This window comes from Ranitomeya imitator, chromosome 6 (assembly GCF_032444005.1).
Source record: "Ranitomeya imitator isolate aRanImi1 chromosome 6, aRanImi1.pri, whole genome shotgun sequence".
NCBI lineage: Eukaryota > Metazoa > Chordata > Amphibia > Anura > Dendrobatidae > Ranitomeya > Ranitomeya imitator.
The window spans coordinates 492,831,814-492,845,402 of record NC_091287.1 but is presented as its reverse complement, the minus strand read 5'-3'; the positions used below and the strand labels follow the sequence as shown (position 1 = coordinate 492,845,402).

The window sequence follows — 13,589 nt, the reverse complement described above, 5'->3', positions numbered from 1 at the left end:
CCGATCTGCAGGGACGCGATCTTTCCATGACGCATATGCTGCGTCATGGGTCGGAATGGCACCGACTTTCATGACGCAGCGTATGCGTCAAAGGTCGGGAAGGGGTTAATAAAGCACCTAAAGCTGCTACATGGACTTTCAGGGTACTTGTGGCCAGACCAATCTCTAAGGGTACCGTCACACTATACGATTTACCTACGATCACGACCAGCGATATGACCTGGCCGTGATCGTAGGTAAATCGTAGTGTGGTCGCTGAAGAGCTGTCACACAGACAGCTCTCCAGCGACCAACGATGCCGAGGTCCCTGGGTAACCAGGGTAAACATCGGGTAACTAAGCGCAGGACCGCGCTTAGTTACCCGATGTTTACCCTGGTTACAAGCGTTAAACTAAAAAAAAAACAAACAGCACATACTTACATTCTGGTGTCCGTCAGGTCCCTTGCAGTCTGCTTCCCGCACTCAGTGACTGCCGGCCGTAAAGTGAAAGTGAAAGCACAGCCGCTGTGCTCTGCTTTCACTTTACGGCCGGCAGTCACAGTGCGGGAAGCAGACGGCAAGGGACCTGACGGACACCAGAATGTAAGTATGTGCTGTTTGTTTTTTTTTAGTTTAACGCTTGTAACCAGGGTAAACATCGTGTAACTAAGCGCGGTCCTGCGCTTAGTTACCCGATGTTTACCCTGGTTACAAGCGAACGCATCGCTGGATTGCATCGCTAGATCGGTGTCACACACACCGATCTAGCGATGACAGCAGGAGATCCAGCGATGAAAGAAAGTTCTAAACGATCTGCTACGACGTACGATTCTCAGCAGGATCCCTGATCGCTGCTGCGTGTCAGACACAGCGATATCGTAACGATATCGCTGGAACGTCACGAATCGTACCGTCGTAGCGATCGAAATGTTATAGTGTGACGGTACCCTAATCAGTTTTACAGGAATTCTAGTATGGCTTTAAGAGGGACACCCTCCTCTATTTTGGCGCCTGAGGATAAAAGAAATTTTTTCCATATTTTCCCGTATTGTTTGGTTTTAACAGGTTTCCTACTTTGTAGTAGTGTAGATACCAGCCCCGGAGAAAACCCTGTTTTCTAGTAGCGCCCTTTCAAATGTCAGGCTGTCAAAGTGTAAACTTGCAACCTGCAGATGATGAACTGGGCCCTGAGAGAGGAGATTTGGAAGGTCCTGTAGTACCCTTGGGTCGGAGATGGACATTCTAATCATCCAAGTAAACCAAGGCCTCTTCGGCCAGAACGAGGTTATTAAGACTACGTGAGCACCGTCCTCCCGAATCTTCCTCAGCACTGCCGGAATCAGAGGAATTGGGGGAAAGGCATATGCTAGTTGGTGATGCCAGGGAATCAGGAACGCATCTAGTGAAACAGGGCTCCCCAATGGCGTTATTGAGCAAAAGGTATCCACTTTTTTGTTCAGATTGTTCACGAAAAGGTCTATGTTTGGAACCCCCCCATTTTTCTGAGATCTGGGTGAACACTGATTTAACTCCCATTCCCCGTGCTTCAGGCGGGAAAGACTCAGGAAATCCGCTCTGTAGTTGTCTACCCCCTTTATATGAAGGCCTGATAAAGATTGAATGTTGCCCTCGGCTATATGGAAGATCGATTTGGTTACCTCCATCAGACTCTGAGAACGGGTACCCCCTTAGTGATTTAGATACGCTATCACTACTCTGTTGTCCGACATAATTCTGACATGGTGGGACTGAAGGGGACCCAGGAACTCCAATAGTGCAAACTTGACCGCCAGCAGTTCCTTCATGTTGGAGGTTTTTTTTTTTTTTATAGATACGGCGGCCAAGCCCCCTGAGCCAACAGGTTGTTCAGGTGTGCCCCCCACCCGCTGGGGCTCGCGTCTGTTGTTACTATTTCTGTGACCGGAGTTACCCACAGGACTCCGAGAGATTGTTTTGCGATGTCCACCAATCTAATGACAGAATCGTGTTTGGAGATAACTGAATCGACTTTCTAAATTCCCTTTTAGAGAGACTTCTGACAAAATTTGCCATTGAAGGTCCCTCGAATGTAGTTGAGGCCATTGGACTGCAGGGATGCAAGCAGTCATGGATCCCAAGAGGGACATAGCTTGGCGGAGGGTTATGGAGGGGAGATCTCGCATTCTGGATACTAGTCCTATGACGTTTTGGATTTTTTCCAATGGAAGACGGCATTCTTGTTTTATAGAGTCCAATGTAAGACCCAGATACTCCTGGATTTGGCACGGTGGTAACCTGGATTTTTTTTAGTTCACCAACCAGCCAAGGTTTTCTAATGAGTGTATGATTGTCTAGCTGTCTTCCGCAGCATTGGGGAGAGGAGCAAATTACCAAAAAGTCATCGAGGTACAGCACTATAAGGGTATGTTCACACGTTCAGGATTTCCATCCTTTTTTTTTCAGGACAGTTTTTTTTAAAAACTGCAGCTCTTGGCAGAAAACGCAGGTCCTTTTTTTGTCCTTTTTTGATGCGTTTTTTGATGCGTTTTTTGATGCGTTTTTTTATCCTTTTTTTACTGTGTGTTTCCTAGGAAGCTTTTTAGGGCTAAAATGGCTGAAAATACCCTAACCCTACCCCTACCCCTAACCCTACCCCTAACCCTACCCCTAACCCTAACCCTACCCCTAACCCTATTCTAACCTTAGTGAAAAAAAAAAAAAAAATTCTTAATTTTTTTATTGTCCCTACCAATGGGGGTGACAAAGTGGGGGGGGGTGTCATTTACTATTTTTTTATTTTGATCACTGAGATATAACCTATCTCAGTGATCAAAATGCACTTTGGAGCGAATCTGCCGGCCGGCAGATTCGGCGGGCGCACTGCGCATGCGCCCGCCATTTTGCAAGATGGCGGCGCCCAGGGAGAAGACGGCCGGACGGACACCGGGACGCCGGGTAAGTATAAGGGGGGGAGATTAGGGCACGGGGGGGGCATCGGAGCACTGGGGGGGGGGCATCGGAGCACGGGGGGGGGCATCGGAGCACGGGGGGGGGGCATCGGAGCACGGGGGGGCAGCCACACTCCGCCCACGCACTTCCGCCCGCTCCCCCGCACTTCCTGCTGCAGCGGTTCTGCACATCAAATCGCAGTAAAACCCGCAGATATATTTTTGATCTGCGGGTTTTACTGCGATTTTGACCTCACAATGGAGGTCTATGGGTGCAGAACCGCTGCGGTTCAGGAAGAAGAATTGACATGCTCCTTCTTTTTTCCGGGAGCTATTCAGCGCGGCTTTTTTTTTACAATTTCCGGACCATGTGCACAGTGTGTCCTGTTTTCCATAGGGTACAGTGTACTGTACCCTGCATGGAAAACAGCTGCGGAACCGCAGCGGCAAAACCGCCGCGGTTCCGCGGTAAAAAACGCACTGTGTGAACATGGCCTAATGGTATCTTGTTTCCTCAGGTGAGCCATTACCTCTGCAACTAATTTTGTGAAGATTCGTGGAGCTACGGCCAGCCCGAAGGGGAGAGCTGAAAATTGAAAATGGTATATCACCCCCCTGATGTAGACTGCTATCCTGAGGAATTTTTGGTGATCTTTGTGGATAGGGATGTGATAGTAGGCATCCTTCAGATCCAGGACTGCCATGAAACACAGTGGAAACAGCATTTTTATTGACGTTTTTATTGTTCCCATTTTGAACGACTGGACTTCTAGGAATTTGTTTAGACTTTTCAGATTTATGATAGTCCTGAAAGACCCATCCGGTTTCTTCTTCGGGAATAGAGGGGAGTAATATCCCTGCCCTTTTTCTTGTGGGGGAACCTCCAGGAGAACCCCTTTGCTCCCTAGTCCCATGACTTTTTCTAATGCTAGTTCTTCCTCTGAAGACCTCTGTGATGTCATAAAGGAGGGACAAGGAAGTTTGAGAAATTTTAGCTTTATTCCTGATTTTATTATATTAAAAATCCAAGGACTGCTGGTAATTTTCTCCCAGGCCGAGAGAAAGAGGGACAGTACCCCCCACCCCCACCACCACCTGGGGCAAGCATTCATTGGGTAGGCTTTTTGTTGTCATTAGGGCTCTTATTGTTTGTTTCTTTTATCTTCCCACTTGTCTTGATTTTTCCCTGGCTTCCTTCGGAAGAACCTCTTAAGGTACCTTCACACACAGCGACGCTGCAGCGATACCGACAACGATGTCGATCGCTGCAGCGTCGCTGTTTGGCCGCTGGAGATCAGTCACACAGAGCGCCGGGCAGCCGGAAAGCAGAGCGGTGACGTCACCGCTCTGCTTTCCGGCCGGCGCTCACAGCCAGAGCAGAGTAGCAGAGCACCGGGGACAGACAGCGGTAGGTAAGTATGTAGTGTTTGTTTTTTTAACTTTTACGATGGTAACCAGGGTAAACATCGGGTTACTAAGCGCGGCCCTGCGCCGATTCAGCGATGTCAGCGGGAGAGCCAGCGACCAAATAAAGTTCTGGCCTTCTAGCCCCGACCAACGACATCACAGCAGGATTCTGATCGCTGCTGCGTGTCACACTGAACGATATCGCTAGCCAGGACGCTGCAACGTCACGGATCGCTAGCGATATCGTTTAGTGTGAAGGTACCTTTACTCCGAAAGGGCCTCCTGTAGGAAGGGAAACCAAGGGAGGGGAATGATTTCTTTTTATCACCCGCCTTCTTAAAAGAGGTCGTCTAGAGTGAGCCCGAATAGGAATTCTTCACAGGGGATGGTACACAATTTAGACTTTGGCCAAAATGTTGGCCGGGAGATCTCCAGACAAAGGGCTCGTCTTGCGGCATTAGAAAATGTCGCTGACCTAGCAGATAGTCTGATTGAATCCGCAGAGGCATCTGCTAAGAAGGCAGCAGCTCCACGCATTACTGGCAAGGTATTTAAGATTGAGTCACGAGATGACCTATTCTTAAGCTGGATTTCCAATTGGTCTAACCATACCATTAGGGAGCAGGACATTCATGTGGCAGCAACCGCCGGCTTTAGCCCTCCACCAGCTGCCTCCCATGAACTTTTGAGGAAAGCATCTGCCTTTTTGGCCATTGGGTCTTTCAAGACCCCCATGTCCTCAAATGGAAGGGCAAATTTTTTAGATGCCTTATGCTTGGTTCACATTGTGTTCAGGGGCAACGTTAAACGGAGTACGTTACACCGCGGGATAACGCAGTGTAACGTACTCAGTTAACGACACCACAATGGGCGTGCGCTAGTGATACGCCGTCATTGAGTGACGGACCCGAGACGCTGGCTGCAGTGTTTCCCGGGTCAGTCACTGGTAGCGCAGATGGAGCTAGCAGATGCTCCATCTGCGCTAGCGTGATGTAGCGCCGGCACTTGCGTTAGCAGCAGCCCGTTAGCATATGTGCTGAACAGGCTGCTGCTAACGCAATGTGACCCTAGCCTTAGTGATTGCAACATCTAGCTTAGGTGCCTTTTCCCAAAAGGAACAAGATTGGACATCAAACAGATATTTCCATTTTTGGCGTAAGTAATGCCTTCCTTATAGGTGTTTTCCACTCCTTTTTAATTAATGCTAGGATTTTCTCATATGCAAATTGCCTCTTCTGAGAAAAAGAGGACTTAACTATAGCGCCACCTGTTGGAAGTAGCGATCCTACAAGTCACAATCAACTAACGAGTCGTGCAATATGACTTAGGATAAAAGCCAAATTAGTATCTCAATTCGCAGACACTGTGTTTCGGGCTGTTGGCCCTCGTCAGTGCGAAGCATGAGAACTAATTTGGCTAGGTGAGAGGCTCTGAACTGAGGTCTAAGGGGTAACGTTTCTCCTTCTGGAGAGTGACATACACCGTGTCTGCGAATTGAGATACTAATTTGGCTTTTATCCTAAGTCATATTGCACGACTCGTTAAAGAGTTGATTGTGACTTGTAGGATCGCTACTTCCAACAGGTGGCGCTATAGAGTTAAGTCCTCTTTTTCTCAGAAGAGGCAATTTGCATATTATATTTCCCAGAGGAGCATTGCATGGCGAATAAGCCTCCTTACCTTGACAAGCCAGAGATGGTATGTCACTCTCCATAAGGAGAAACGATACCTTTTAGACCCCAGGATTTTCTCATTAAGAGGACAGGCCCTTCTCTCTTTTTGGTCGAGACCTCCAAACATTATGTCCTGAACCGATCTTTTCGGATGAGGGTCTGTTAGCCCCATAGTGCTCCTAACTGCCTTAACAAGACTGTGTTTCCTCTAGAGGAAAGCATGATGGAGGAGGAGATGGAATTAGACATATACGAATCCACATTTTCCCCTGAATTGCAGGACTCGGGAGTCGGGGATCTGTGCCTGGTCTTCCTTCGCTTTTTCCCCCCTCTAAGGGATCTAAAAGTATTTTCTACCTGGTCCCTGATCAGGTTTTAAAGGTCTGCTGCGAACCTGGGAAGCCCTTCGGACACTGTCTGTTGAATGCAAACACTGCAAAGTCTCTTTTCCCACGTAGATGGAAGATCCTCTCTACATAGGGCACATATCTTCTGCTTAGTTTTGCCTGTGCATTTCTTCCCCTATAGCAAGAAAAGAAATATATGCCCTTACTATCACTAGCTTTCACATAGATCACTTACCACCTTATGGACCCATAAATACCAGTTGGGGACGATCCGTGTGTTATCGGTTTATCCCTCGTGCCGGATGCTGTACTGGACTCCTTGTTGTGCAGTGATCCAGAGCGTCCCTTGCCGGTAGCATCCTGGTGTCCTTTCTGGGGTCGTCGCTTCTGCTGCTGTGGCGGCGACCTGGATAGGGAAGATGCCTGCTCTGGGTCACTCATGGCTGGCGAACGCTGATCGATCTCCATTGGAAGCGTTTTGCGCCAAGGTGTGCCTTGTTAAATAGCGGTGGATGGCGCCATCTTTCCTGCCTGCGCATGCGTGGTTCCTACGCAAGATCGTGTTCTTAATCCCATGCCTGCGCAGAGAACGGCAATCGCGTTCTCAATCTCGTGCATGCGCAGAGTGTGTCAATCGCGGCCTGAATCCCGCGCATGCGCGGTGCAACGATTTGGCCGCGTGTGCACAGAGTGACCTGCACCACGCAAAATCTCACCCGTGCGCAGACGGGGAATCTAATCCAAGATGGCGCCGCGCATCGCCGCATGTTGCTGGATCTCAGAACCCCCGGGAGCTTCAGCCCGAAGACCGACGCTGGGGGAGGCAGAGTGCTGGCTCCTATCCATAGAGGGACCCCCCTTGGATACCGCTGTTGCCGTTTCCTTACCGTGATCCCATGCCACCTCTCTTCGCGCACCCTAGAGGCCCACTAGCCCCAGCGGTGGCACCTCGGGTCACCACACCAGCCGAGGCAGGGGGACCCCCGCTGCCCGAATAGGACTGATTGGCCTCGGAATCCCACAACGTGTCGTCTTCTAAGGTGAGTCTGTAGGTCTCCCATCAAGGACAGAAAACCAACTGGTGCGTGAGAGAGTTACCACCTTTTTATCTGTAGGTTTCCGGTCCTTGGTGGGCAGATCCCCTCTCTCTGTGGTGCCATCATGGGCGTCAGTGAAAAAGGCCATTAGATGGCAGCAGAGCAGCATGTAACAGATACCATACACAACAAAAATACAACACAAACTGAAGAGCATAACTTACATGTAACATGTAGTTTTATTTTCCCCTCTGCTATGTCATCTACTGTAGTCATAGGCGATGGGAAATATAGTGAGAGATTGCCCAGCTATTAAGAGGTGGAGGCAGCTTTTTCTCCTGCTTTTAGTTTGGCTTTATATACAGGAAAGGTTTTTGTTTTGTTTTTTCACATTTTTCCCTGAAAATCCATTTGGTCTTCAGTTTTGTGAGTTCGTAAAAAAGTTGCAACTACTCTGACAACATTGCTCCTAGCAGCAACCTGGGGAGTTTGTGTCCAGGCATCTTAACCATGCTCCTCTCATTCCATTTGAGCGCAGTTTCCATCCATTTCAGCAACTCTCCTGCCTCCCCAGACCTCCTGTTAAGGTACCGTCACATTTAGCGATGCTGCAGCGATCTAGACAACGATCCCAATCGCTGCAGCGTCGCTGTGTGGTCGCTGGAGAGCTGTCACACAGACAGCTCTCCAGCGACCAACGATGCCGGTCCCCTGGTAGCCAGGGTAAACATCGGGTTACTAAGCGCAGGGCCGCGCTTAGTAACCCGATGTTTACCCTGGTTACCAGCGTAAATGTAAAAAAAAAACCAACACTACATACTTACATTCCGCTGTCTGTCCCCGGCGCTGTTCTTTCCTGCACTGTCACCGCTGTGCTTTACGGCCAGCGCTCACAGCCAGTGCAGAGAAGCACAGCGCCGGGGACCGACACCGGAATGTAAGTATGTAGTGTTGGTTTTTTTTTTACATTTACGCTGGTAACCAGGGTAAACATCGGGTTACTAAGCGCGGCCCTGCGCTTAGTAACCCGATGTTTACCCTGGTTACCAGTGAAGACATCGCTGAATCGGCATCACACACGCCGATTCAGAGATGTCAGCAGGAGGTCCAGCGACGAAACAAAGTTCTGGACTTTCTGCTCCAACCAACGATGGCACAGCAGGATCCTGATCGCTGCTGCCTGTCAAACTGAAAGATATCGCTAGCCAGGACGCTGCAACGTCACGGATTGCTAGCGATATCGTTCAGTGTGAAGGTACCTATAGGGTCTCCTGGAAAAATGCTCAAGTTTGCCAAGGACTTCCATTATACTCGTTAATAGAGTCGAGCCCATCCGAGCGTCTAACCTGCTCAATTCAAGTACAGAGCACTCAAGCATTACTAATATGATTGTTATCCAATTTGTGTGGGTTTTTTTTTTTTTTTTTAAACAAAACAGCAAACATTGAACTAAATTACCAAAACACTTGTGAAAACCCGTAGTGGACAGCAGTGGTTTTTTTGTTTTTTGTTTTTTTAAACACAGACTCAGCAAAAGTATATTACTTATGGATTTCCCACTCATAACATATTCTTGATTTAAAGTTTCATGAAGAGTTTCATCCTGATACATGACCAGTATATTTTTGGCAATTCTATTTTTAATCTTACTAAAATCGAAATGTCCAATTATATGCCCACATGGGTAACGAAGATCTAAAAAGTATGATACTGTGAATACAGTAACTACTACCATGATATCTCCAGGCGTGTGTCCTTGCGCCCCTGATTAAGCCTAGCGAAACGCACATTGAGATACTGGGGCACATTTAGGAACTCTTAAAATTAAAGCAATTAGTTACTGGATTAGTCACATCATTCTTTAAATGGTTCTTTCCCCACTGGCATATGATTAGACAATTCAGCTTTTATTAGTAGGTGTGAATTTTTTCTAGAGACTATTTATAGCTACTGCACCATTTAGGATTTTGGGTTTCCTTGTTACATTTTAAGTCTTCTGTTGAGCAATTCTGTGGTTTACAGTTTGTGTTGTATAAAGTTAATGTGATGGCGATGTAGTACTTTATGATTTTGGTTGGACATTTGAGGTGCATCTCAAATTTTAACAAACTTAATTCTCAATAAACCACATTTTTGTTTTCAAAAATATCTACTAGGCAGGCACCTTTAAGTTTGGCGCATTGTATGCAAATGACTTTTCGATCAAGAATTGAGTAAGATGCCAGCCATGATAAATCCTCGTTTGTGGACCCCAGTGGACCCCTCGGAGCATCGCTGGAACAAGGAGGAAGAGAGGCGAGTATTTATTGTGTATTTTTTTTTTATGAGGCTGCCTTATACTACAGGGTCTGCCTATGGGGGTGCTGCCTTATACTACAGGGTCTGCCTATGGGTGCTACCTTGTGCTATAGAGTCTGCCTATGGGGAGTGCATTATACTGTACTGAGAACTATCTGGTGCATTATACAGTGTGGGGGATTACAGTGAGGGGGCCATCATACAGTGCTGGAGCCAGTTTGGAGGCTACTAAGGAGTCAGTATACTGTGTGGGTGGTACTATACAGCGAGGGGGCATTATACGGTGTATAAGAGATCATACTGTGTATAGAGGAGCTGTACAGGGGGAGAATCGGGACATTATTAAATGTAAAGTGGGTTCTTATTGTTATAGGGGAACTCAGATTACTGCGACTATCAAAGGGGCACACAGAGGGCATTATTACTTTTAGGAGGCAAAATGTAGGCTCTTTTCTAGGACACTTGCACCCGGCATTACTATATGATAGAGGGGTGCTTTAGAATTTAGAGGGGACAGAGAACCACACAGCAGGTGCAGTAAAAGGGACACATACGGCAGCAGTGGCTCAGTATTTGGGGTATCAGCAGGATGAGGAGTTTGTGCAGCTTGGGAATAGATGGTGATGGGGCTGGAATGTGAGAAGTGAAACATGTCTGTTGTATTCCCTGCAGGTGAGTCGTTGCTGGAAGTGGTCATGTCGGTCTGGGCCAGATGGAAAAGACGGGAAAAGTGAATGATTTTATCAGAAAACGTCAGTGGTAAGTCATTATCTATAACTGCAGCGATCTCTTATGTTCTGTAAGGCTGGTATCTACCACTGATCATATGGCGGTAATATCAATATTGGTCTTTATATAGAGATTATCTTCAGTAACAGCGCTGTCATCTGCTGAGGCTCTCCTCCACTATTAAGGTGCATCACCCAGTTGTAATCAAGGCTACCTGGTTAGGGGCCACTCAAGTTTCACCCCCCCAAAACCAAAACCCTAGCTATGCCTCTGTATCCACCTTACCTACTGTTTTGTACAAAATTTGTGTAAAGTGGTTAACTTCTTTACTGGCCTTTGAGAAGAATCGATCATCAATGTGTGATCCTGCAAAACTGAAAACCTGGAAGAGTACCGTTTTCATCACAAGAGTTTCGGGTATAGGTGAAAGCAGTTTGATATCTGTTCAAGTTTTGCTACTAGGAAGGCTTATGGTATGCACAAAGTCATGAAGATGTCAGCTGGTCTACCACGATTTTTGGTCCTGGTCATTGCAGTAATATCATTCTCCTCTATTGAAGACAATAAAGGAGATCTCTTTATCAGGTAATACAATGCATGTAACATGTTCACACTCCAGACCAGAAGGGGGAGCTCTAAGCCTGTTTAAGGTGAATTCCGCTATTAGAAATTCCTGATCTGGAGGGAAAGAGTTCAGTTCTTGTCAGGAAGACAGAGGGAGAGGAGCCCTGTGGCATGAAGTGCTGCAGCTCCTAGGAAAGCAGAGCAAAGGAGAGGATGTCAGAGGGAGGTCAGTCAGGAGCAGGCTGCTACCTTCTGAGGCGCAGAAATCCGGTAGCCAGAATACCGAGGGAGTAAGGATCTCTATGCTTTACTTCAGAGACTGGCAGGACCGCTAATTGCAAGTTACCTGTCCGCACCTACACCCAGGAGCGCTCAGAGGCAGGCCGGGGCATGCTAGAGCCCCTACAAACAGCCTCAAGCCACCAGTCATACACGTTAGTCCTATCTATCGGGGGGGGGGGGGAAGGGGGAGGAGAGAGAGAGATAACATTGACATCTTCCACAGTTGTGAGGACCTTATGAGAGGCTTAGCAGTAAGGTACTACTACACCAAGGCGCTAGAAGAAGGCTACTGATTTCCACCTGGTTAAGGGGACTCTGGATTTGCCTCCAAACCGGCTTGACTCTGCCTGCCCTGTGATCTGGTGCTCTGGACTGTGGATGCTGAAGCCTTCAGTAAAAAGGTAAAGAGACCGTAACCTTGTGTCCTCGTCCTTCACTGCGCCTCTCACCATCCACCATCTTGCACACTGGGAAGCCCTGGGGACACACTTCACCTGTGGGAAGGTATACCATCTAGCTGCCATAACATCACCCCAGTGGACCCCTAAGCAGCGTCGGTCACCCTGTCCGAATATCACAGGTGGCGTCACAAACATATCCCTTTAAAGAACTCCCAAGGGCCACGGACCGGGTCAGCCACCGTGACATCCCCCTTGAGAACCGAAGGACCCGGTACAGAGTACCCCGCTGCCCTTGGGGGCACTCCAGAAACATCTTTGGGAACAAACTATTTTTTCCTGAAGCGGATCCACTGGCGATTTTGCGTCAGCCGTGTTATGAACAAACGAGGAAATATGGCGGGAACCAAACTGAATTTATTATGATGCGTCACACCATACCTGGGCATACAGTATATCAACAGCCACTGAGCAGCCCATTAGCATGGCATCATTAGATGGCGACATATACCTGCAGACACAAGACCACCATTACATGATTAAGTGTATTAATATAATTTTATAAGAATCAACTAAATAGGACTATACATAACTAAACATTTACCATTTGTTTACCATTACATTATGTGTCTTTACTAGTGGTGAGAGAGAGTACTCATTGCTCGGGTTTTCTCCGAGCACGCTTGGGTGACCTCCGAGTATTTGTTCGTGTTCGGAGATTTAGTTTTCATAGCGGCAGCTGAATGATTTACAGCTACTAGCCAGCTTGAGTACATGTGGGGGTTGTCTGGTTGCTAGGGAATCCCCACATGTAATTAAGCTGGCTAAATAGCTGTAAATCATTCAGCTGCCGCGATGAAAAATAAATCTCCGAACACTAACAAATACTCGGAGGACCCCCGAGAGTGCTTGGGAAAACCCGAGCAACGAGTACACTCGCTCATCACTAGTCTTTACTAGTGATGAGCGAATATACTCGTTACTCGAGATTTCTCGAGCACGCTCGGGGGTCCTCAGTATTTTTTTTTAGTGCTCGAAGTTTTAGTTTTTCTTGCCGCAGTTGAATAATTTACATCTGATAGCCAGCTTAAGTACATGTGGGGATTCCCTAGCAACCTGGCAACCCCCACATGTACTTATGCTGGCTAACAGATGTAAATCATTCAGCTGCGGCAAGAAAAACTAAAACTTCGAGCACTAAAAAATACTCGGAGGTCTCGAGTAACGAATATATTTGCTCACCACTAGTCTTTACCGAAAAACGTAAAAGTCCCACATATTATGCATGTATAAAACTAGGCAAATAATTTTGACTAGTTTCCATATAGAAACATTGCAGGTGGAGAACACAGCAGGAAATGTTTGCAAACGTACCACTTCCGGATGTCAATCTGAAAAGCCTCGTTATTTACATTCCAAATGGTTAGAAATGGAATTTCAAAAGGTACAACTCTCTTCACCACTGCAGATAAATAGGATCAGTCATAAGTAGAATGGACATTTACACAACGGATAACCGAACAGCCCTATCAATTTATCAGTTTGGTAAAATAAAGCACAACATAAAATATCCTGATCTACTGCAAGGTGGCAACCTAGTAATGACCTGGGATTACATTTTTTTTTTATTTTTTTAGCACAGATATTGTTACAAAAAAATTATACGGAACCTCTCAACTCCTAAATGCTGTCAATTCTTCATACCAGGGAGAAGGTGAACAGATTTCTTTGTAGCAGTGTGGGAAAAACTTGTAATTTAATTATTGAAACATTCCTCTGCTCATTCTGGATTTTTCCCCCAATCAAGGGAACAGTCCTAATCAGCGACTGTATATACAGATGTCTGTACACATATACAGATGTCTCACAAGTAACCGGCAGCCTGTTTACACTGCATTAGGAAATGACGCCTATTTATGGTAACCGGCTAGGCCAAGTAGGGTCCTT

The 13,589-nt window shown here is 47.0% G+C and overlaps 1 protein-coding gene across 3 annotated transcripts in view; it reads right to left on the bottom strand.

The window, feature by feature from the left end:
- SNX31 (sorting nexin 31) overlaps positions 1–13,589 on the bottom strand; it is a 97,507-nt gene that overhangs the window by 19,120 nt on the left and 64,798 nt on the right. For all 3 annotated transcript variants that reach the window (XM_069731657.1, XM_069731659.1, XM_069731658.1), the window contains 2 exons: positions 13,017–13,104; positions 12,084–12,153 (listed from right to left, as the gene is read on the bottom strand). In XM_069731657.1, coding sequence (XP_069587758.1) covers positions 12,084–12,153; positions 13,017–13,104 — 158 coding nt within the window. The remainder of the gene's footprint in view (positions 1–12,083; positions 12,154–13,016; positions 13,105–13,589) is intronic.